This window comes from Seriola dumerili, unplaced genomic scaffold (assembly GCF_002260705.1).
Source record: "Seriola dumerili isolate Sdu_G_001 unplaced genomic scaffold, Sdu_1.0 BDQW01000226.1, whole genome shotgun sequence".
NCBI lineage: Eukaryota > Metazoa > Chordata > Actinopteri > Carangiformes > Carangidae > Seriola > Seriola dumerili.
Window position 1 is genome coordinate 2,634,803 of NW_019174481.1, and position 26,013 is coordinate 2,660,815.

At 41.7% G+C, this 26,013-nt stretch overlaps 1 protein-coding gene across 1 annotated transcript; it reads right to left on the reverse strand.

The window, feature by feature from the left end:
• Positions 1 to 9,881: 9,881 nt before the first annotated feature.
• LOC111228819 (probable cation-transporting ATPase 13A3) lies at positions 9,882 to 25,309 on the reverse strand. The gene is made up of 31 exons (XM_022754894.1): positions 25,259 to 25,309; positions 24,238 to 24,411; positions 23,704 to 23,883; positions 23,516 to 23,586; positions 23,279 to 23,362; positions 22,630 to 22,699; positions 22,380 to 22,514; positions 22,139 to 22,211; positions 21,802 to 21,933; positions 20,814 to 20,981; positions 20,544 to 20,701; positions 20,279 to 20,467; positions 19,066 to 19,127; positions 18,002 to 18,152; positions 17,625 to 17,747; positions 17,179 to 17,344; positions 16,891 to 17,011; positions 15,998 to 16,122; positions 15,747 to 15,910; positions 15,175 to 15,306; positions 14,942 to 15,021; positions 14,769 to 14,811; positions 13,835 to 13,944; positions 13,430 to 13,526; positions 13,189 to 13,261; positions 12,870 to 13,047; positions 12,163 to 12,344; positions 11,719 to 11,807; positions 11,555 to 11,635; positions 11,182 to 11,277; positions 9,882 to 10,064 (listed from the first exon to the last, which is right to left on the reverse strand). Exons 1-31 carry the CDS (start codon positions 25,307 to 25,309, stop codon positions 9,882 to 9,884), a joined length of 3,741 nt encoding a protein of 1,246 aa, XP_022610615.1.
• Positions 25,310 to 26,013: the final 704 nt, after the last annotated feature.

A 26,013-nucleotide genomic window follows, 5' to 3' on the forward strand; every position in this document is an offset into this window, starting at 1 on the left:
GTCAAATCTCTCTACAATAAACTAATGAAACACATAAAAATTATGATTTTTTAAAAATAACTTTTTTCTCAACCACAACTCGTTACAAAAACATTTTTTATATTAGTATATCATCAATTGACATTTTTTCCAAATGATGAATTGACTTGAGAATTTTTGATGGATGTGGAGATTAACAATCACCTAATGTGGATTTTAACAGCTCTGTGGTAAAGTCTCTGCAACAGGACATGTCGATGTTTTAATTTTTCCCATTAGGTTGAAATTGAATATTTTAAGCCGTGTCTAGAGAAATTACTTTGATGTACAATCAATTGTACAGGTTCTTTCTCCATGTGCGCCTCTCGCTTTTGCACACACACACACGCTTTTTCGGGGGTCATTGAGTGCTTCAGAGTGGCAGTGAACACCTCATTCTCTGACACACTCCAGGCCTGATGTCCAGTGAAGAAGAAAATCTCTGACACACTCAGATGTCCTCTCACTGCCATGAACTCTGACACCTCCTGTCTGTTATCAGTCACTGTGGGGAGAAAACAGAGCTGAGTTACTTAAAACACGTCTGACGATTAAACTCAGTAAACTTTTAGAAATATATAAAAGGATGTGCCTAACAATTACTAATGTGATTCATGATCTTTTATAAAAGCAGCTGTATCAGTTTTTATCTGTTTTTAGTTTTTCTGTAGGATTTTTTTTTTTATAATTTTACTTCATTTCAGTCATAGCTAAAATTAGTCCATAGTCAAAATGTAAGAGTTACTTTAGGTATCACTGTATTAAATGTTTAACAGAAATACTTTTAGGATATTGATCATAAGATGTATCTACTAGAATGTATTGAATAATTATCTTAAGGTACACAACTTTGGCTCCAAACTCAAATTTTACAGTGTTATTGCTCTTTTTTCTCACTAATTACAATAACAGCCTCCATCAAACAGTCATTATTTATCACTCCATATATACCAGAAAGTGTTATGTTCATTCATTCAACATATAGAATCAGCACTTGCACAGGACAACATGCATTGATGGAAATGTATGAAAAGGATAAAGTGCTACAAAATCCTGTCTTAATACAAAAATCACTAAACAAAAATATTTTTTTATTTTCATGACTCTTTTATTTTAGCCTGCTACATGTGTTTGCTGTAGATTAAATTCACAGCTACAGCCTTTTTAATTAGTTGATAAATAAAAACTTTTCTGTTATAATCAAGGATTCATTCATTAACTAGCTGGGGCCTTTCTGTGTGGCGTTTGCATGTTCTCCAGGTACTCCGGCTTCCTCCCACAATCAAAAGACATGCAGGTTAAATTAACTGGCAACTCTAAATTGCCCGTAGGTGTGAATGTGAGCATGAATGGTTGTTCGTCTTTATCAGCCCTGGGATTGGCTTCTGACCTGTCCAGGGTTGTGGCTGCAGCTTCCCCTGGCTAATAAATAAATGAATGAAGAAAGAGTTAGGAGCATCTGGTCTGCGTCCTTCTCTTCTATTCTCTGGGTCCTGCTTTCTGTTCAGTTTCATATGAACTCTTTCAAACTAAAAACTCAAGTTACATTTTTTGGTCCTGATCTGTTGTTCATCTTTATATGCGTGTCTTCTTTCTTGGATTTTTTGTCTCCTTTTAAAACTTTTTTTAAAAACTTTTTTCCTGTTATGAAGCTTATTGTGTCACTGTATAAAGTATCAAATACATGATTACGTGATTATCATTATTATTAGTTGTCGTGGTGTGACAATTAAATGTTATACAATAAAACATTATGCCATACCTTGCAGAAAATGCTAAAAAAAAAACCTCCTCTGGTCTCCTGCCATTTTTATGATTATTTATTACAGAGTCGAGACGTCTTAACAGTAATCCTGCCCAATATCAGTGTGAAGAACTATTCCAGTCACTATCAGGGCATATGTTGCTGCTACCATATGATGTCACTGTTTTATTTATTGACAGACATCTTTGTCTGGTTCAGGTTTACCATTAGACGCCTCTATCCTCTCCGATAGACTTCAAACACTCCCTGTAAAGCTCCTAAATCCTCAGAGGTGAAATGACCCCAGAAGCAGGTCAGAGTTTGCATCCACAGCTTCCTCTCTGCACGAGCAAGACAACTTCAAGCACCACTGGCTTCTTGACCTGGGTCAATATTAAATGAAGTCAAATGAAAATCAAGTCAAATGACTTTGAAATGTTATGTAACTAATTAAACGTTAGTCAATATAGGAAAATAACAAGCAATGATTAATGAATTCTTAACAGGATATGAGGAGTTTTTGCTCTTTATTGACAACAGAACATAAAGACAGTGTTGTACTTGTTGTTATTGAGGTTTTTAGGATAAACTCATAAGACAACAAACAAAATGGTTTATTACCAGTGACACGTGGTAGAAATATTTTTCACAAAAAAAACTTTATATTGAGTTTTTTTGCTTTACCAAATTGCTCTGAAATAAAAACAGTTTCTGTTTCCCTCTGATGCGCTTAACTCACACTGACCACCTCCGCCCCCTCAACCGTTCTCCCGGGATCACATAAAGTGCTCAGTTAATCTTCTGACTGGATGTTTTAACAAGATGCTCCTTTAAAATAGCCCGAGGTCCCTGAACGCAGCAGATGAGAAGGTTTCTGGAGAAGAGGCCGTGCAACAATAAATTACGTCCCATCACTTCTGTTTTCAGCGAGCCTGCTGCTCTGCCACAAACAACCCTTTATTGTGCGGATAGAGATTTAGACATGAGGTTTATAGCACAGGCCTGATCTGTATCAGTGTGGGAACCCCGGGATGGGAGGCTGCGGACAGCGATGAAAGCTATCAAGGTTCAGCATGTGACTGATAACCACAAGGTGAGAGAAACAGAGGCAGGACATCAACCTTTAAAATCAAGAGGAAGACAGGCTTTCAATGTCGGACAATAAGATATGTTAGAAATAGGAATAAAGACCATGCATAGAAGGCAAGGTACAAAAAATCAAAGACAGACCCCAAAAAAATGTACTTTGAAATAAGTTAAAGATGAAAAGATCATTGAAGTAGAAGGTAGAATAAAAATGCACAACAAAGAATACTGTCTTTCCTCCGCCCAAACTTTGGTCCAGTCTTACCCGAGAGGAGAAGAAGTTTATTTTCCTTTTCTATTTAACTCATCAATTTAACTATTTTTCTCCCATATGAGGCACCAGGATAGCTGACTCATCTGCATATGAGAGCAAAGAACTTCAGCACACTGGTTTCACCTCATTATATAAAGTACACAGTCATTAACATCCTTTATCAATGGAAATTATTGGAGTAAAACATGTGGCATATTTCCACTCATGTAGTGGAGAGAAATTTGACTGATTGCAAGATAAAACTGACAAAACATCAGGTAAAACAGAAACACCCTGACACATGTCTTTGTGACAGAATGGCCACTTGCCAGTTGCCGTTCTCCTCTCCATCTTCACCTGGTCTGAAAGCTGTGGCCAGCTTTCTCCTCCACCCAGCCACCACTGCCATTTGGCAGTGAAATGACCATCCTCATCATCAAATACCGCAAAGGTTCCCTTTCAACTGTTGGTATGAAAACATCTCAGGCCAGGAGGGGAGGGCACAGACAGAGGGGATCACTTAAACATCTCATCCAGCGCTCCGCGCCTCCTCTCTGTCCCTCCTTCTGCCTTTGAATTCCCCCTTAAAGATGGGAGGGGGGCCCTCCCATAGCAACTCCCAGCCCCCGGCTCTGCCCGCCTTTTGTCCCCCTCCCCAACAGCAGTTTCTGCTCCAGAAGCCTTAGACAAGGCTTCCATTAATTGCGGGCCTGTGTGGAATACACGTGGGACAATGGGCCCAACAGAGTATCCGGCCCCCAGACAAGGCTGGAAACAAGTGGTACAGGAATCCGGCAGAATAGACTCGTCCTGGCTGATGTCACTGAATACATTTACCTACCTCAGAGCGCATTCACTCCGCGCTTTGTTTTATTTGGACAAAAAAAAGAAGGGGTAGGGGGAGGTAGTGGTATCAATGGAGAAGAGGAGCTGGAGGGGGTGGGCTCAAGGATGGGAAATAACTGGTTGTCATGGTGACATGCTGAATCAAAAATATGGTCGAATTTAGCGGACGCAGAGATGTAAAAAGAGGGCATTAGATTGAACCCTGCGTGAGATAAGAGAAGGCTGAAAACAGAGGTTTAGTTTTTTTAGTGTATTCAGCCCTGTTTATACGCCAATAAAGGGCGGATAAAGGAGCGGGAGATTAGGAGACTCATCTAGGCTCATGTTTGTCAACAACAACCTGAGCGGTTTCAAGTCAGCTTATTCCAAGTCAGTACACCGGCCTCGGAGGGGATGCTTAGCTATGGCAAGTGAAGCTGCGGAGGAAAAGGGGGACCATAGCAACTGGTATTTCAGCATAACAACCTGCCATCTGTCACCTAACGTGGTGGGTTCTTTCTTAAAAAAAGCCAGCATTTAGATCTTCAACTTGGAAGCAAAGGCAATGAGACTGAAGTCTTATTGAACTCTGGGTCTCCCCCTTTGAAAAGGGAACCCAGTCATCGCCTTATCCCTCATCAAATTGAAAAACGCTTTTAGAGATCCTAAGAGAGGCCTCACATTTAATTTTTAAAACCCAGACATGAAAGTGCTCCTAAACCACATTCAGCAGTGGAAACTCTTTAAAGGACTAGTTAGCATGTAGATTATATGCATTTCAGTGCATTGTCAAAGTATCTAAGTGTATTTACATGTTAATATGTTCAGGGATACTATCGTCTTGAAAAGGTGTTGGGGGGAGGTTGGTTAACTGTGCATTTTCTCTCTGTGGACCATGGGAATGTGATTTCTTTGTGCCATCAAGGTTCAAACACATTCCTGTAAGGCCATGGATATTATGAGCATTGATTCCCTGCAGCAAAACAACCTGTGAACCTGTTGATCCCGGCTAGAAAACATGGCTGTCGTCCATAAATATACTGTAAAGATAACCTAACTGGAGCTTAAATCAGATCTTTTTCCCCCTGATGGGTAACGATTGGAAAATCTGGTCTTTTATGTGAGCGGTCGAGCCAAAAAGCTTCCCTCTACAAGAGCCCTGCTGATGTCCTGCCATGTGGTGCTTATCCTTATCCAAGCTTAGTCCATATCCATGAGTGTGTTTGCATTGGGATTTATGAATGTGAAGATGGCCCATTCTTGCCACTCAAGATGACTCACAAGACCGGCGTTTTGGCCACTTACGCTGTGAAAGCAGCCTGGGGGATGCCCTTTCAGCACTCGAGGACCTCTGGCTGAGTCCCCTTCACACGGCAGATCAGCCTCACTTGGGAAAAAGTCCCTGCTCTTTACAGGGGGAGCTGTCCTGAGAGATGGCGCGCTCCTTGTCCCAGGGCCTCCCTCCTTCACCTGCCGGCTTAGTGCTCATCACTTATGCACATAATCCCTGGTTAGTGCATGTGATCCACTAGCCCGGGCCCAGGCCCCTGGCCCCTGAGCCTCCCCTGCTCACATGCTTGCTGGGTGGCTCCTGGGTGGCCATGGCAACTGTCATCTTCTCATGACAGTTAGGCTTCAGTCATTGCTCTAAGTCCCTCTTCAGTCTCTGTGCGTCTTTTTCTGTCTGCTGCTTTCTGTCTCCTAAAGCCCTCCTCTGTTTGTGTGTTGCTCTATCTATGGCTCTCTGTCTCTCTTTTCTCTCAGTTTGACTGTTCCCATGCTTTGGCCCAGCTGAGTCTGAGGAACCAGCCATAACTCAGCAGCACTGCGGCACCTTCAGGGGCCACAAAAAAACTGTATCAGTGTTATTCTAGTCTACTTTTAAAGACTGGATTCACCATCACTGTAGACCAAATGAAGGCCTGACCTCATTTAATTGTAAGTCTGATCTGTAAACGGAGATTGTAAGATACACTTGTGCACTTCTTTTCTTTGTGGTCACTGCAGGCCTCTGAGTGCAGATCGTCTTACCTCGAAGCGACCCCGCAGCCTCGACCATTAGTTTGTTTAAGGTGCTGAATATCGCGCAGGCCCTCGGGGGAGAACGGGAGAGGCAACCCAGCGATGTTGTGTGGCCCCACACTAACAAGTGTCACAGTGATCCCAGCTGGTCCTCCCCCTGTGTGAAAGCCATGTGAGAGGCGGCTCCATCCATGCCCCTGGCACCTCCGCACAAGGCCCTCCATTGACTTCTAACCTGTTGAGGGACCACGGGAGACAAAGAGCCGCGGGGCGGGGCCCGTCCCTCCGACAAGCCTGTGAACAAACGTTAACACGGCTGCAACTGTCCACCCCCTGAATCACTGAATTTATTGACCAACCACAGAGCCCATTCAGGCCTGGAAGGACTGATAAAGGAAGGGGGACAGGGATGCCATGAAGGCCCAGGGAAGGAGCCCATGCTTAGGGGACAGGAGGGAGGAGAAGGGCTTTGTGACCGTCTGGTGGGTCACAGACCTTTTACCAGACGTGGGTGCCTTTGTGTCATCCGTAAAATGAGGCCAACCGTAAGTGAGCATCAGGTTGGCCTTGTGTCCTGACTATTAATCATGATGAGGGCTGTATGAGTGTCCAGCAACCAGTAGAGAAGCTGCAGCCAACTGATGTCTGCTTGTAAACTTTGAGAAGAATAAGTGAATGCATGTGCGTGCTGGATAGTAACAGACACGTCCAGAAAACACCTGAATTTTTGTTGCAGAGAAGTTTGTTACAGTGGCAGTTACTCTACAAAATATTCTGAGCTGGTCTGATCACTCTGTGGGATCCGTTGTAAGTAAAGAAGCAGTAAACAAAGACTGTGTGCACAGGCCCAAATCTTGAAAGTACACAACTCAGACAAAAAACCGTATGGGCAAAAGAGAAAGGAGATGAAGTCCAAAATGTTTGAAATAGCACACGTCTGAGCGCAAGCTTGAGAAAATCTTTTTCAGCGAGTAGCTAGCTGTGAGGAAGAAAGGCTGTGTGTTTTAGCTTCTTTATGTCTTTCCACCACTCTCCATCTGTTGCTCTACTGATACAAAAGGAATACAGCAGAGAGTACACAAAAACCCATATTGCTTTGTGGAGAGGCAACACTATCCACAAAACTACATCGCAAACACCGATGGAAAGCAAGACATCCCGACTCTGTACACATCAGTGTTTACTGAAAAGATGATCCGTGCAAGTCAGGGAGACACACATGAATTCATGATGCCTCCTCATCCTCATCATGAATATTCCCAAAAAGGCTCTTCCCTGATCTGTGGGAGATTCTTTTCTTTTTGGTACAAGCGAGGACCCCCTTCCCTTATTCACAGTCCCCTCTAAATCCACCCATTCACTGCCTATGGGCCCTGATCTCCACATGAAATGATACCCCTCTTTCTCCTCCACTCTCGCGCCTTTAAGCGCCCATATGCCAGGCAGCGAGGAGGCTGGGAAAGCCCATAATTGATCAGTAAGTCTTGGCTGAAAAAGTGTGACCAAGGTCAGCCCCCCACGAAGCACGCAAGAGTGGCTTAATATACAGATTTATTGGGAAATGTAATGGGAGTTCTGCAGAGCAAACACCGGGATATTTGTTGACATAAACTGAAAACATTTTTGTGACGTTGTAGAAATACGAAAATAAGTTTATTGCAATTTTCAAAAACATTCCCTTAAAAATATTGCTCTTTTTTATAGTAATAATGGAGACATTTTGGTGATTATTTTTTTCTATTTTCACATTTATTTCATTTTGTACACTTAACTAGAAAAATATGCTGTGTACAACAGCTGTAAACAGTTACCTAAAAGTACTGTATAAAAATCAAACGTTAAAATCAACTATTATAAAAATTGATTGAAAATTCAAAATTGAAGATTCATTTTGATTAATTTGTTTTGTTTAATTTGTTTAATCAATTAAAACATCATCACCTCTGAACAGTACCTTAGTAATGTTAAATGGTGTAATTAAGGCAAACCTGCATTAAAAAAAAAAAAGAAAAAAAAGATTCATATTTTGAGATTTTAAGAACATTTCATAATGCATCCAAGGGATAACGAAATGGTTCATTTTGATTCTCTTGCAGTACTGGTAGTACTTTTTTTTTTTTAAAAAAAGGGACACAAATTTCTGCTTCTCTCTTCCACAGGAAGAATTTCAGCAAAGCAACTCTAAGAAAAAAATGCAGCAGTGGAATGTTTTCTGTCATAGAAATACAACAGTATCAGTCATATTCACAGAACTGCAAAAACAGATAAGTCCTCATGTTTCTTTGAATCCATACGACCTCAAACTGCTTTACAACTTTTATATTTTAGCAGCAGTGGAAAGATTCATCCAGTGCTTTTAACAGTGACAAGTGAACGAGAAAAGCAGCAGCTGGATACTGTATCTGTGTCTGATGTCAAACCGCCAAAGAATGTGCCTCTCACTTCAGATATTGGATCGGATAATGAAAAAAACAAACTTATACCATACTCACTGTCCAGTGTAGTAGTTGCATTTTGTTTGCCATTGGAATGAAGTACAATAAAACATCCAGTCGTACTGAAGGAGTAGTTCAACACTTTGGGAAATACACTGAGCGTTAGCTGAGAAGATTGATACCATTCTCACGCCTGACGGCTAAATACGAAGCTACTGCTAGCAGCCAGGTAGCTTAGCTTAGCTTAGCTTAGCACAGAGCCTGAAAACAGGGGGAGCAGCTAGCCTGGAGCGTGGTCATCACCGTGAGGCTGCCAGGTAACCAGTGGAGACTTAACCACCCGTAAAACCATAGGTAATTTTTACCCTTCAATTTAAGTATAGATAAAACCAACAAGGTAAAACGTGGTGAAAGCAGAAGTCATTCATTTTCTTCGCGAGCCAGCATCTCTTGGCAGCGAGCAGTGGCATGCCTGTTAGCAGCGCATCTTGGGAAACTTTATGGTAATCAGCTATGACGCGGTTCAGTGTTCTGCTCTGGAGAACACTAGAGAACACAACCGTGTAATCTGTTGTTTCCATCAAACATCTTTTCCCAAGCACAAAGGAGGAGACACTGATAATTGCAGTGGCATGTTTCCCCGTCCTTTACATCATGTCCCTGCTTGCTTCCAGAGACTTAAATTTAAAAAAAGATGCATCATGGACAAAGATGATCGTTGACACTGTAGATGTTCCAGGTGAGTTGGTAAAGAGTAGCCTATAATATATTTTGTGAAAATAGAAGGGAATTGCATGCTAACTAGCTCCACAGCATGCAGAATGTTGTTGCTTGACAACTTGATGTGAATCAGTCAGTAATATTAATGTCACTAATTTAAAAGATTTCATGTAGCTTACTTATACAGTACTTGTGGTCAGTTGGCACAAAGACACTGGCTGACATGTTGGTCGCTTTGCGGGCCTTTTAAATACAGATTGTAAAGATTTTTAGTTTTGGACAGAGCCAGGCTAGCTGTTTGACACCTTTTACAGTCTTTGTGCTAAGCTAAGCTAACCGCCTGCTGTCACTACTTTCATATTTACCATAAGTACTTATGGTATTCTCATCCGATTCTCTGCAAGAAAGCAAAAAAAATGCATAGTATTTCCGAAAACACTGAACTATTCCTTTTACAGAGGCCTCTGGCTCAGGTTTCAGCAGTGTGATACGACAATACGACTAAAATCCAAGTGCTGGAAGTTTGTCCATTCTGATGACCTTGATGAATCAAAATGGAGGAGAACATTATGTATGAGCAGCTCACAGTATCAGTCATTCAATACAGGAGTCCTCTTCTTCATAAAGGCTTGTTAGCTGGCATCCGTTAGGGTCCGCCTCCTAAATAAAATCATCTGACCGTCCGTAACATCTCTGACTTGTGCTAACTCAACATACAGGCTTGTCGGGGGCTTTAGATTTAGTCTGTGCAGTAGTTTGCTCGTTGGTCACGTTGGTGTCAGAGGGGGGCTGAGATGGGGGACTGTGGATCGCTGGCGTAGGTGACCGTGGAGGGTCTGGGGGGCCAGTCGGAGTCGTCCTGCAGCTCCAGGGCCAGGTGCATGTAGCGCACCCTTGGAGGCTTGTTTCTCCGACAGAACAACCAGGAGAGGAAGGACGAGGCCCAGCGGTCATTGGCCACCTGGGAACATGCGCAGTATGAACGTGGTAAAGAAAACTAGTTAGTGAGGTTACATTATAGATATTTGTATTATTTATATCTCTTCTGAATGAACAAGTGAATCAAATTTTCTGTGTTTATGTGACCAGAACAACCTGAACAACCAAGCAACACACTTTCATTTTTGTTTACATGAAAACTTTGGGACTGGTTGAGGGCGAAGATTTGAATTCTGTTCTTCCAAGAGTGTGTTCAAAATTCACCAAATTACAGCATAAATATCAGGAAGTTACGCTGATTTTTTATATTTCAAGGATTATGAGTGGTTCATAATAATGTGCAGCAACATGTCAACAAAGTAGAGCCGCTCTTGACTGAAAAACAGTAAAATAATGTAAAAAGAAAAAATATTAGCAACAGGTTAAAGATGAAAAGTTGAATAATATACATTTTTTAACATTACACAAATGTAATATATGTACATGTATTGAATTTCTATATATGAAATATTTGTATATATAAAATAAAATCATACAAAAGATTATATGAAACCTATTAGAAATTGGAACAATTTCATATACTGACATATACTGTATGTCAATCCCATGCAAATGTTTATGTATGTATGATTATATTGTAGACATATGTTACATAAAAATATATCAATCCCAAAGCCCAAAATATATGTTGATATTATATATGGTTCCAAAAGTCTGAGGGTTAGACAGACATACAGACAGACATGTTTAAACAGTTATACCATATAAGAATCATCATATAGATATTTTTAATATATGTACATGTATTTTATCAGGGGTATTTATGGGTATGTTATAAATTTATATCCAGAAATATCCAGAGAATGTATATATATGATAATAATATATCCCCTCTTAGGTGACATATAGGGCAACATCACTCTGAAATAGGCCCATATATTGCATTTTCGTATCGGTTTAGTTGTTTGTAGATAACCCATAGAGTCTATATTATTGACATTTCATATGTGAAACAGATCATCAGAAGAAAATATGCAAGAAAGCAAGAGAATCAGACCAGAGTTAAGGAAAAGGTGTCGCTATCTAGACAGTGAAACGAGGCAAAAACAGAAAAAAAGTGTAGTCAAAAGCTTCCCAACCTGAGGTGTGGCAGCAGAGCGGGACTCTGTGGGGCGGTTTGCCCCCTGACTGCCTCTGAAAACTAGCCTCCACAAGATGATGTCAAGGATCAAAATCTACGGGAGATTTCAGTGGGAACTTGAGACTCAGCCGATCAAACATGACAGGGAGGATGAAGATTGGGTTTCAGCCACAGACGCACAAAGACAAAAATAACTCAAATGCAAACTTAAAAGAAAAAAGATTCATTGATTTCATTCATTAGGCAACAATGAAGCTACTACGGAGTACTAATTCAGCACGGGAAAAAAAAAAAAATCAATGCATGCAAATCACAGTTTTCTAATTTAAACAAAGATCAGTAAGGGAGAGCTTGTAGGGTGTGATGTGTACCTCCAGCATGAAAGACACAGCCGCATTCACTATGACAATGACCACCAGTGTAATGCGCCAGTCGTGGGGAACACACACGATCTGAGGGGAGGCAGAGCAGCGGGATGAGCACACACGGTTTTCACCAACTTCATGCAACACCCAGAAAGAAACACGGGGTTTACCTCCAGGAAGCTGTCGATGGCCGGAACAGGATGCAGCAAGATGAAGAGGAGGAACATATACAGAGCGATGCAGGACAGCATGAACGGCCCTTATGAGATAAACATACAGAAATACGGTCAAACAGCGTTTTATAGTTGTTTTCAACTTGCAAGAGCATCACACATATATATATATAGGACTGGATTGCTGCCGGTAGAAAAACTTGATTTATAAAAGGAAAGTTTAAAAATTAAAGGAAAATTAAAGTCTACAGGAATTACATTTACTTCTCTGACAACTTTATATCTTTAAAATATATACTTTAAAAATTCCTACTTATTAATTATGATGCCACAGTTCAAAATGTGCTTGGCAAATTCAAACTCATTCTGCGCTGACTCTAATCTCCTTCCACATACATTACTGAGACAATCCGCTCTCCAGCAGGACTACATAAGCCTTACAGTTCTTGTAGCTTGGCTGTCTGAATGGCTTTCCCTTGGAGAAGATGATGGCCACAGCCAAGTACTGGAAGGAGGAGACGTAGAAGAGGGTGGTGTTCTCGTAGTTCCTGATGTTTTTGTGGTCGTGAGGAGTGGTTACGTTCTGGCTGTGAGAGAGACTCGAGCTGGAAATGTTACAGGCGCTGCAGGTGGAGAAACGACAGAGGGGTAAATGTAGACAGTTAAATCATACTGCTGAAAAGTTCATAAACCAGGAAGCCAGGAAAAAATAAACAGAGAGGAAAGTATTAGAATTAAAAAATGTCACTGTTTTTAGACTTTTTTTCCCTCTGTACCGCTGTTTTTCTTCTTTTTGATTACTAACCAGTTTACATTGTATAAAATCTGTTCTTGAAATACAATGAGTGAGTTTTTCAACATTATTTCTAGAATCAGATACTGCAGGACTCAAGATAATGCAGAAGTAAATTCAATTGCAATTTAAAACTAATTTATACAGCTTATTTTGTGCCTTTTTTTTCTTTTTGATTCACTTCATTGTTACTATTTGAATTTTTAAAAAGCTGGAGATGTGTGCAGCAATCCAAAGGGGGAGCCAGGGTGAGGTGTACATTAAGCACAGTGTGTAATTTATTATTATGTCTTTACCATTTAGTGATTTACTGATTTATCATTGGGCAGGTGTTAATTTCAGACGTATTACTCACTCTGACTGAGGTGTCCATATCTCATACCAGCTCTGCTGTCGCACTAAGAGGAAAGCCAGGACTTGGAAGACCAGGCAGGTGAGGATCTGGGTCAGAACCGAGCAGAGCAGCGGGCCGGAGATCAGACTGGACGGGGGGCGACGCCACACCAGCTCCTTCCACGCCGGGTTCAGACTCACTGAGGACAGAAACCAGAAAAAGGCAGCATCAGTGAGTTGCTTTTCCAGAAGTTAATGTTGTATTTGATTGCTTTTGTCTGGCCCACAAAACTGAATCATTGATTAAAAGGATTTTTGGTGCTCGCCTTCACGCTACTCACTTGTAAAGGCAATGATGAGAATGATGGCGATGTCAATGAAGAGGAACTGGAAGTCTCCCAAGTTGCTGAGGATCTATAATATCAGAAATGTTGAAGATGAATCAACGATCACACAGCAGCAGACAAAGGAACAATGAACAATATCCACACGAACCAATAAAACATGCAGCTTCAATAATAATTTCATGAAATAATACAATGTGGAGTGAAACATAAGAATCAGATAGAGCCTTGTGTTTACCGAGTAGAGCAGGGTGACACTGAGGTACTGGATGATGCTGTAGAGAGCCATGAACTTGAACACACAGAATGATGTTATGAGGGCGGCTCGACCCTCCCTGGAAGATGAGAAAATCAGATACAGAATTTCACAGCTCAATATTTTTGTGCTTTGCAGCTCAGAAAACTTTTAAGTTCGGCTCCAAAATTTACCGGTAAAACTGAGATTGTACATTTTATTCCACGAGAATACGATGATTTTCTACTGCTGTAATTAGTTTCAAGTCATGAGTGTCACCGTGAACCCTGTGTTGTAGTGATAGGGAGAAGTTTGCAATCTTGTGTAAAACAATTGGTGACACACATTTTGATATATTTTGGTATTTAAAATTCTCTATTCTGAATGATACCATCCATGAGAGGATACCTGATGAGGTTGGGGACACAGGAAATGTTCGAGGTGGAGGAGGTGAAGGGTGAAGCAACAGATGCCTCCAGCTCGGACAGAGAAATCCCACTGTGAGCTCTCTTCAGAGCCTGAAGGAGAGAAAACTTCAGTATTAGAAATCACTTTGCTCTAACAGTAAAACCCGGAACTAAAGGTGGAAAATAAAGAACCTGAAACCCACTAGTCCTGTCCTTGCGTAGTTTTTATCCACTGCTTTTTACTTACTGTGTGTGTAAATGTGTGAATGTGGCTCTAGTGTAAAGAACTTTGAGTGGTCAATAAGACTAGAAACGAGCTGTATAAATACAGTCCTCGTAGAGTCACAGTATGATAATCTGGTGAAAACAGCTTCTGTCACAGTTTAAACTAAGAGAACCAAGAGAGCAGAAAGAAGGCCCGGGGTCGGCCATTGATGATTTAAAGCGGTTCATGAGAATGACACTTTTATTTTTGATATTCACTTCTAATTCTGATACACTCACACTTCTTAATTAAACAAACTTTTGCTTAATTACAGGATATTTACTTTTACTGGACTGTGCTATTGCTGCTTTTACCAGAATAAAGGATTTGAATACTTTTCCCTCCACTACCCACAAACATTAGTAGCTGCTTTGAACTCTTTTGCCTTAACAGACAAGGACACATGGGTATTTTCAGGTGTGACCTCTTGTGTCATGGTGTCCCATCAGATATTGATTCACTCATGTGGATCAACCTGGAATGAATTGTCACAGTTCTTGGCTCAGAATAAACTAATCAGCAATTAGTTTTGACAGAAAGAAAATATTCAGAATAAAGTGTAAAAAAACATTGCACCAAAAACATAAATTCAAGCTGATTAAGTACCTCAGGATACATGTATAGAAAGTGTTATGATTTGCCTGATTGGAAACATTTAATCCATACTTACTCCACAGTCATTAGCACCATCACCACACATCCCAACTGTGTAGCTGGAAGGTAAAACAAAGTGGCTGAAAGTTAAACATTTGCCACAGATGACGATGCTACAAAATCACAAAGACTGAAATGAAGCTCTGTAACAGACAAAAACCAAAGCCACAAAATCAATGAGAGACTCACTCGATGCTCTGCAGGACTTCCACCAGCTGAGTCTTCTGGTCTGGAGCCATGCGCGCAAACACAGAGGCTCTGAGCACGAGCTGCGCCGCCCCCATGTGGACAGACAAAGAATTACAGCAACACCCAAAAGACATGACAACCGAAACTCGATCATTTCTCTTTTAAGTGAACTCCACGTAGCTTTAAAACTAATACTAATCTGAATATGCAGATGCTCATATACGAGCCTGTACCTTTGGGACGAGTTGAGGGAAGTGCTCGGCGATGACAGCGAAGGCTCTGCCACTCACAGCGAAGTGATAGCTTTGTTCCTGCAGAGCCTCACGCTTGTCACACATCCCTTCCTCCAGGTTTATCTCCACGCTCTAGAGAAGAGAGGACGAGTCAGTTGCCGAGCATGGCTCGTGGAATAACGTTGTAGAGCTTCAGATTTAATCTGACAAACGTCTCCTTCATAGACACCTTCCTGTGCTCTTTCCTGACTGGTTCATGCAAACTGGGCTGCTGATAAATGCTCCGGAACAACGACTGCCTACAGAGACATTCACACCGAGCATGTCAAACTCTGCAGTGTGTATTTCTTTGCTTTAGTTTGTTCAGATATTTGAGAACAATACTGTTTGAAGTCGAAGCACAAATGACTGCAAACACATGCCTGAGCATCTCAAGGACTCAAACAGCAGGGCACTTTGTTTCTTCCCTGATCCATGATGGTGATAATGATCAGGCTGCCTGTGAGACCATGTAGATATATGTGTTGTTTATATTCTATTTTACTCAACGGCTCTGAGATTTTCTGTCTTACCTGATTGTCTTTGACTGTCTGAGCGGGATTCTCTCTGTAATGCCATGTGATACTAGCAGACTGCAAATCTTTAGGAGGCACAGCATCTGCTATAATGATCTTCTCGTGTGCACGGATCATGCCGCAGTCTCGAGCCACTGATATGGCCGTCAGCATGTTGTCACCTAACAGACGATGCAGGAGAAAGAAGGAAAATGAGAGCGTGCTGACACAGAAAGTGTTGAGTCATTGAACACACTGAGCTGCGTTACCTGTGACCATCAAAGTGCGGATGTTAGCTTGTCGTAATTCACGTAAAACCCCGGCAGTTTCCTGCTTTATTTTGTTCTGCATGATGATCAAACCGAGGAACTCCATGTTGGTCTCTATCAGGTCCCTGAAAGCAACACAGCAATCAACTCACCATTGATTTATCACCCATACTGTTTCAGAGTCACGTTATAGATTCAGATTTCAGGGAATCAGTGAAGGTGACAGACAATAAAGGACACAACTTTTGATTTGTCATTAATAGACATCATAAATATGTGATGAAGGGTTGTAATTCTCTTATTTGACATCCTGCCCTCCTGCTAACCTTCCTTGTCCACATCTACTTCAGTTAATGATTTTCTACATTTATCAGAATGACGGCAAACATCCAGACACAGGCGGGAATGTGTAAATGAGGCAAAAAAAACGACCTTAATCGTTAATATCGGGGTGAGTCTACGATTGCTGTCACAACCTTTGACTCAAGTTGCGCAATATATTGTGGCAGCAGTGCACTGTGACAGGTGGAGTCTACTGTTGGTGGAAAAACTAATGCTTTTACTGCTTTTCTATGATGGATTTCTCCCTGCCTGTTGCAACATAGTGAGTCGAGCAAATAGTTTGAAGTTTGAGCCTGAGATTCTTTGACACCAAATTCTGACATGCTTTAGATAACTGGAACATTTTCCGCCCCGCTGTGGCAGCACTGAAGATATTTGGACATTATGTAATTTCATGTGATGTTTGCCCAGTTATCAATGGAATCAAATCAGCAAATTGACAAAGCGGATTTCCGACAGAGTTACAGTGTTTCGGGGTGGGATAATTCAGGGATTTTTCCGTCAGTAGCCGCATGTACTGTGGACGGTGTTATCTGTGAATGGAGACGTACCTGCTGAGGCTCTGGACTTTGTGCCAGGAGAGTTTGGACTCCAGCTGTCGATGAGCCAGGGCAATAACCCTGAAGCCCTGCCTGGTGTAAGTCTCCAGAGTCTCTGCAAAACTATGTGGGACTGAAGAGAAGGACAGAGCCGTGTCAGTCTGGCCTGGATTTGTTTTTTTTTTGTTGTTTTTGTAGTAAGTGCAGAGAGGTTGTACCTAAAGACACTGAAATATATGCAATTACTTTGTGTATCTTTATATGGATCAATGGGGGAAACATGTGGGGGAAGTGTCAGACCTGTGTGCTGTTTGCAGAGGCTGGCCACAATCTCCGGCGCTCCTTTCAAGTAGCTGTGCATGTGTTTTTCCCCCAACCTCCTGACCACCACACTCATCCTCTGCAGCAGCGAGGAGAAGGGGAACTGACGCACGATACCGATCTCACAAGGCTGAGGGGCAAAAGACTCATGTTGTACACACACAATACAGCTACTTACTTGCTTTATTGGCTGAGAATTTAATGAACAGATTGATAACACACTAATTAAAAAAGTGAATGAGTATATTTCCCCAAAATGTCAAACTCTTTGCTTTAAGTTTTCGTGAAAAAAGAACTACTTACTGATAATTCAGACAGCTCCTGAAAAAGGAAAATATGTGATTGATTGAATGATATTAAAATACACCTCAAAAAATAAATATATTTCTGTATAGCCCAAATAAAGGCATGGAGAGCCACGGTACCATGTTCTGAGTGAGCAGGTCGTTCTGATTGGCTTCAGGGTCGGCGTGCTTTGGAGGTCGCACCACAGTGGGCATTATGGGATTGTGGAGTGCGGTCTCTTCCTCTGTGGGCTCCTCTAGGATCTAAAGAAAAATGAGATTATATGATAAAGACTTAATAATGTCTCAGTCTCAGCTTCCTCTTGAAGGGAAGAGTTGTTTTCTGCTGTTCATGCTGGAGCATCCCCGGTACCAGACTTGAACCATTTTAGCCGAGTCACTCTGCCAAAGCGACGAGCGCGCTGCTGCATAATTCATGTACAGACTGGTCTCCGAGCAAGCTGCGGTTCCTGTGACTAAAGAATGCCGGGTGTAAAACACTGATCCCTGTTCCTCACCCAGCCTGTGGCGCTGAACATCTTGAGGTCTAGAGGGTCCCCGGAGAGTTCGCCCTCTATCTTGGTCAGCGAGTGGCAGGTCGCCATGCAGGCCACAAAGGCGGAGTTCACCAGACTCTCTTTCGCTGCGTCAGACTCTGGTGGAGAAAAGCTGCGACGGAGAGGGAGGATCTGACTCAGCAGTTGGACTGTTTGTGACCACGACAGGAGCAAATTATATACAAATATAATGCTGTGTAAATAAGGTCATGTAAGTGCTCTTGTGGTTACTAATGACATCATGTGCAAACGCTACAAAAATGTTTTTTTTTACTGACAGACAAGAATCCTTTTCCAGAGAGAGATAAGAATCAAAACACCCACAGAACAACATTATTAGACATTATTAGTAACATTTTTTAGTAAACAACGTTTTGGGTGTTTAAGCGTCTGTGAATATGTTTCTTTCTCCAACGTTCTGGGACGGTATGTGTAGGACAGAGTGGACACATTTACTTTTCTTTTAGATTCCTCCAGTGTGTAATCTCAAGAAACAATTTCTAGATAAAACAGCCAGACAGGAAGAGCCCTTTGTGGCCAGTCTAGCAAGTTGAATAGCAGACAAATCAAGGTACAGTACTTTCTTACAGTACTCCCATTTATGCAAAAATCATATGGAAATTCAATTCACTACTGTCATAAAGAGTCCTGTTGATTGATGTGCATATTTACAGACAACCGCCTAACAACAGAGATGTTACAGAGGTTGTTACAATGATATAAACTGAATGCCAAGTTAGGAAATTTCATATAAATATCATCCTACTACACTCAAGTCAACCCTAGCTTCTGAGGAATGTCAAAGAAAAGGAAATCCCCCTCGTTTGGCATGAAAACAGCCAGAATACTGAAGAAAAATCCATTCCCACAGTTGGAAGAGTAAAATAAGCTGCTTTCCTACAACATCTGCTCCAGTTGCCGTCATCATTTCCCTCCAGGCTTTTGACTCTCAGTTACTCCCCGAAAACTGACGCAGATGTGTTTGTATTTCCCAACAAAGCCAAAGGCAAGAGGTCACCTCCTACCTGCCATCTTCAGCTCTCTGAATACCCCACAGGTCCAAACCGTCCTCAGTCAAAGTACCAGTCTGAAGGAGAAACAAATACAGATGTGCAACAACACTTAGTAATCACGTCTCAGAATATGAAATGAATCTAAACAGCCCACGACTCTGAGAGGGGCAGGCGTTTGGTGCAACTTTAAATTATAGTAAACACATATAATGAACTATTCTTAGGGTCTTTTCTTAATCTACAATCTAGTTAATGTGTATTCACAGGAACTTGCTCCTAACCTGCGACGACATGCACACACACTTTCTGAGCACTACTAAAATACAAAGTAAAGCAACCGTCAGCTTCTTCAAAGACGTTGTTCAGACAGAAACACTTTGCTGCTGTTTTACATTGAGACTGTTGTTATAGTTGTGGATTTCTATCCACAGAAATCCACAACTATAAAGAGATTTTTTTTTTTTTAAAAACACTTTCAGGCAGCGATGAATTACAGCTATGACGGCGATATGACTTCCTCACAGGAAACCATCTGTGCACTCACAAACCAAACTTTGATTTAGGGACTAATGTCAACTGCAACTCGTTTTCAGCACTTATACATCTGTTTCTTTTCTCAATTAATTACTTGGTCTAGAAAATGTCTAGAGCCCACGTAAACCTTTTCAAATGACTTGTTCTGTCTGTCCAACAGTCCAAACCCAACAGAATAAAAAAAAAACATTTCCTTGCTCACTACATGTGTTATAATGAAAAGAACATTTCGTGCTATAAGCAGCTTGAATGAACATTTAAGCTCGTACAGTGTCGCTGCTCCTGTTATAGATGATATAAGATGCTTTCCAAGTAAATCAACATCAGAGCATTTACAGATTTTAAATGTGTGGTGCTTGATGTTGTGGCCAAATTGAGTCATTGCACAACCTCAGCTCTGCCTCAGGACAGGATTCATTTTACATTTATGGGTTAGGGTCATAAAACCATGAAGTCAGTCTCAAACCAGAACTTGTACTTGAAGTGGAAGTGGGTTTCAGATGCTTCATAACTCATTTTCATGCATTCTGAGTCAAGACTTTATTTAGTCCAAGTCAAGGACAGTTCCAAGACATGATCCTGTGACGCATGATGAAAACAGAGCCTGAAATTCAACGATACAAACTGCATCTACTGAATTCTTCACAAGAAAACTAAACTGCACAACATGACAAAATGTGCTTTGGACTACCTTGTCAAAGCAAACCAGGTTAAGTTGACCACACATGTTGATCCTCTGGGGACTGATGCAAAAGATGCCGACGCGCTTCAAGCGCCGCTGCGCGTACACAATACCGGCTGTCATGGCCGCCGGTAAGGCCGGCGGCACAGTGATGGTGATGATGTCCAGAGATTCAATGATGATGGTTTTAGCTGGAACCTTGACGGGATCGAGAAACAAACCATCATGAGTTGAAATTGAGACGCTTGTAGTTCCTCTGTAAGAGCAGCTGTACCTTGTTCATTATACTGAGGACGATGGTGTAGATGAAGCCGATCCCTGCCACCCCCACCAGACACAGCAGGAACAGGTACGCATCGCGGTACAGCTTGAAGTCTGTGGGTTTGGGGTAGAGGATGGATCGCACGAGCTGGCCTTTCTCTGTGCTGAAGCCTGTGGGAGCAGTAAGCAGAAAGATTTGATCATTTTCTTGTAAACACTTACAGAGTGTGCCACCATTAGGGCGATCAGTCTGTTGTTATCTGTTTCCCTCGGTCGGTCTCACCTGTTCTGACCACAACAGCCTTCACCAGTTCACCGGTGTAGAAGCGCGTCTGGATCACGTGGGTGCCACAGAACAGGGTGTGTCTCTTGTGCTCCTCTATATTGTAGCTCCCGGCTGCCTCCTCACCTAAACTGGGTAGACTGGTCTTGGTAACCGGCACGCTCTCTCCTGAAGATGAAGGGAGAAGGAACAGACGTCCAACAAAAAGCACATCTCAAACATGGACAGCAGCTGCAGTGTTGTGCACAAGTGTAAACACAAGCCGGTGCATGATGAGAGCATGTCATAAAATATGGCACTTTTAAACCGAATTTCTGTAAATTCACTGTATTTAGTTTTAGTTTTATCTTGAACATAGAGCCTTGAAATGTATTTATATATGAACTAACAGAACTTCTTTTCATTCACCTGCCAATATTCACCAATCATTAGATAAAAACAGATATCAGTAAAAACACATTTAAAGATCTAAGATGTGTACTGTATTAAACATTATGAGACATCTGACAAATACAACATAAATTATTATTGACAGGCTGATTGATAAAAAGCTAGTGAGTTGTCGGGCTTGAGCTCTTCAGGCAGGTCCTTCCTCTAAATCTACAACAAATGAGTAACAAGTGAAGAGAAGCTAAAAACAAATACAATCTCTTTCTCTGGTTTCAGATAAAAGTCTAGCAGCTGCATTTTGTACTAGTTGAGCGATTTCTGTAGCAGTAGTTTCGTCATGAGGAGACAAAGCCATACATGACAAGGGCTGCATCTTTAAAACTCAAAACTGGATATTTTGGAATTATCTTCAGTAAAAAACAGAGCTGGCAGTAAATCACTTTCCTCCATGACAAGCACTGTGACCAACAGAAAAGGAGAAAAGTCTCTAATATCACAGAAAGACCGAGGCCTGTTTCTCCCCTTCGATGCCATCTTAAAAACAGAAATGAGACACTGTGTTAACTGTGAGGAGGGAGCATCCATAGAGAAACACAACCTGTCAGCATGCTCTCATTTACAATACAGGTTCCATGGATGAGCAGGGCGTCGCAGGGCATGATCATCCCATTGGCTGGAATGATGATGACATCACCGGGCACAAGCTCCGTCGACATGGCCTCGTCAATATCTTAGGGGCAGCAATAAGAGAGAGAGCACGGTGTAAAAGATATCGTGAGGATGCTATCAGAGATCAATAATGCGGTTTATATATTAATGAATTATTACTGCTTTACACCATCAACACGTTTAAGAGAAGATCAGTCGTTCGTGAATGATTGAACTCCTGCTTTCACTAATCTGCAGCTCTGTTACAATCGGAGAGGAGAGCTCACCTTTACTTCCTCTGCACAGCGAAACACGGACCACACTGTGTGCTGCCACCATGTCATGTAGCATCACGTATTGCTGAAATGACAGAGACACTGACTCAACTGAAAACACACACAAACACACACATTTATGAATACGATTATTAACTGACACTGCTACCACCGTGCATCTCCCATACAAGTTTGTATGTTTGTAATGTGTCCGTTCACTTCACAACCTTCCCGGGGATCAGACATGACTCACCTTTTTAATGGTATACAGTGAGGTAGCTATTGAAATGACAGACATGAACACTATGGCTGTGGCGTAGTAGTAGTAGTCCTCTGCGCTCCACAGAATAACACTGAAGAGCTGGAAGATGTAGAAAGGATTCAGGACCTGACGGAGGAGGAGACAGAAACACAGGCTGAAAGCATGAGAGAGGGCATTCATCATATGACTGGTATGTTAATAGAGGAGATGTTGCACTTGATAAGCTAAGCCCTAAACTCACCTCCTTTATGAGGAGCTTGAATAGAGAGGGCACTCTCACAGCGATCTCATTCTCCTCGAAAAACAACCTCCTGTTGAAAAGGAATTAGAAAAAACAGCAACACGTTTCAAATGTAGGAAAGAAAATTAAAGGTGCTATGTGTAAGTTTTTGCTATTGCTACATAGCTAACGTTAGCATTAGCTGTTCAGCATCAAACTTCATTCCTTTGCTCACCAACAGCTGTCTCCAGTGGTGGAAAGAAACACTTATGTTAACTCTTGTCTCCATCACATCTTTTCTTCTACTGAAGTTAGCATGCTAACCAGCTAGCTACGGCCCAGTCTAGCCGTCTCACCACTCTCTGATACTGATTCACTTTTGCGTCCAGTATTATAACTTCTCATATTGTAAAATCAACAATGGCTGAAGCTCTTGGCAATGATGGTAAGTAAGCAGCTGTTAATGCTAACGTTAGCTATGCAGCAATAGCAAAACTTACAAATAGCTCCTTTAATGATACTTAACAATTTGCACAGGGCTCTATAACCCGACACCTTCTCCACAATTAATTTGAGGAAATAATGTTTCTGTAAATTACTGAATGAGATGGAAGTGCATCACAAAACAATCCGTAGGAAAAGACGACGTGTGTGTGTGCATGTTGTGTACCTGTAGTCCTGCAGTGTTTTAGAAAGTCCAGAGCTGTGGTCAGAGTGAACACTTGCACAGCTCAGCTTCACATCCTCCAGGCCTCTAGAAAAGTCACACACATATTCATGACTACTGCAGCCTGGATTTACACCGGAGTGTTTTTCTGATCACATCAACAGGAAAAGGTTTTAATGAATGATGCTGTTAACAGCCGTGAAAGCAGAAAAATACAGTGTTTTTCAGTGGGCCTCTTACTTATACGTCTCAAAGTTCTGTGTCTCATCATCCCAGTAGTATTTAGTGCTGTGGTGGGTGAAGTAGTGGATCTAAGGAGGGGAGAACAGAGGGGGAGGAGGTGGTCAGATATCGACTGTGTAACAAAATCTAGACTCCAAACTTTACTGCATGTTAAGAAAAGGCAGACACAGTTTCCACTGAGTTACCTGAGCATTCTGCCTCTCAGCAAATTTCCCATGATGCTCCTCGTGCACAGCGCTGACGCTGTGGTCTCCGTCTCCGTTCGGCAGCTGAGCCGTGGGCTGCAGATCCAAGCTGTCGAAGGGTTTCTTCCCCGGAGCCAACATCACATGTACTTTGGCTCGAAACCACTGCCTGAACTCATCCTGTGATAACATTACAAAGAATTACATTTTTCCTTGGCCGTGAGGCAACACTGAACTTATCATTTGTAGTGTTTACAGTGTGTGTGCCAAAGAATGTAACAAGGGTCTGGATGATCTGTGTACAGTGGTATGATATGCTGTAAGAAAATGTTAACTCAAAATCCACTGAAAGAAGCAAGAGATTCACTCACACAGACAAGATGCGTTAAATCTAAATCCACAAAAATGTGTTTGTTTTAGCAGGTGAAGACAGCGATCGCCTCATTTAAGCTACAAATGCAGACCTTACAAGTGTGTATATGTATTACAAATAAAGTAAAACAAGTTAGGTGTGCGAAAAAAGAAAGCAAGTACTGTGGTCCTGAGCAGCAGTGTGTGCGCGTCCCTCAGCGAGGTGTGTGTGCAGGTGCCCTTGACGCCCCACTCAGGCAGCCAATAGAGCAGCAGCAGCAGGAGACCACAGGAGCAAACAGCACCTACGCCCACCAGGATCATCTTCCACAGACAGGGCCGGTACCCCCACACCTCCTGCACAAGGACGTACTGATGTAAAGAGACTGAAGGGACAGATGTAAACACTGCATTCATTAGTAACTATTTTTAGCTGCGGGCTTTGGTGAGTATTTACAGCAGCAGGACAGTGTATGTGGGATTAACTCAAAATAAACTGCAGCCCCTGCGCTCATGGTAAATAAAAGAATTAAATATGAAGCTACAACCAGCAGCCGGTTAGCTATTAGTTTAGCATTAATACTGGAAACATGGGGAAACATCTAGCATGGCTCTTCTCTGACAAACTGGGAGTACCACCCATTAGTGACCTTTATGGGTGCTGGTATTTTGTTACCTTCCAACAAAGCCAGACTGACTGTTTTTTTCCATTTCCAGTCTTTCTGTGAAGCTGAGTGACTAGATAAAACTCAGCATCATAGTGAATAATCATATTCCCCAAAAATGTCAAACTACTACTAAAAGCATTGTGGCATTCAGCCCCTCTGAATCCAAACCAGTTTAAGATCCATTATCACTATGACATTTCCAAATCCTCCAAACGACCTCGTAGTGATTTCAGTGAGTGAGATTACATTTTAAATCAAATTGAAGGCTGCGTTCATTCGAATCCCCTGAAGCATATGTCCTTTAAGAACTACACACATAAGAGTCACCAATTATTCACAAATTGTGTGACACCTTTCAATCACAGGAATGTAATTAAGCTTGTAATCAGCTGACCAACCAAAAACCGCCCAACTGTTCTCACTACACAGAGTTAATATTTTGGAGATTGTTTCAAGAAAAGACAAAAGAGGTCGACAGTCAACACAAAATAAAACGATTGAGGGAAACTAGCAGTAAGACGGGAAGTGATATTTACCATCTCATCCTCCAGGCCCTTGTTTATTATCTTCACCTCTCTCATCTTCATTCTGTCAGACGTTCAACAACTACGAAGAAAGACAAAGGAAAAAAGTTAACTATATCTCCAACCGGTGTTTAACTTGCTGAAGCTTTGTCATTACAGAAGACTTCAGCTCCGTCTGGTCAGCAAGAGATGTTGCAACTCCAGTGTCGGTCAAGGACATTAAAGGATTCAGTTTTATGACTTCAGAAGCAAAAAACCGCCCAAAGCAAGAAAAAGAAGGTCAGGGATTCATTTACTTTTCTATTACATGAGTTCATTTTCACCTCTGGAGACAAAGAGAAGAAGTGGAATTTATTTGTGTGGAGTCATGTTTGTAACATACAGCAAGGAAGAGCCTGACTTACATTACCCCTGCTTGGTAAATAACGAGCTGTCTGTATGGAACAAAGATCTTTTACGCAAGTAACGACCTCACCTACCTTCCTCAGGGCCGCCACATGGACACTGTGTTTAAGGCCTCCAGTGATATGTATCAGAAATCTTGCTTATGCATGATCCCAATTCAATTAACTAACAATTTTTTTGACATCAAGTCGTGAGGCCAATCTGCGTGATACGTTGTTGTGGAGTTGAGCAGATACCTGGAAACCTTTGCACTGTGCACACACAATCATGTTCAATAACAGTCACACCTACAGTAATGTTTGACTCACAGTCTCTCTGACCAGACCTGTCAATAAGAGCCGTCACCTGCAAACTGAGAAAAA

Bases quoted from the DNA above. Each gene is read 5' to 3' on its own strand.
- LOC111228819 (XM_022754894.1), bottom strand. From the start codon at position 25,309: ATGAAGATGAGAGAGGTGAAGATAATAAACAAGGGCCTGGAGGATGAG. The intron at 20,702-20,813 runs GTGAGACCGACC...CTGCTCCCACAG, and splicing joins GGCTGTTGTGGTCAGAACAG to GCTTCAGCACAGAGAAAGGC. The intron at 17,012-17,178 runs GTCTGACACTTC...CCTTCTCTTCAG, and splicing joins CCTCTGCAAACAGCACACAG to TCCCACATAGTTTTGCAGAG.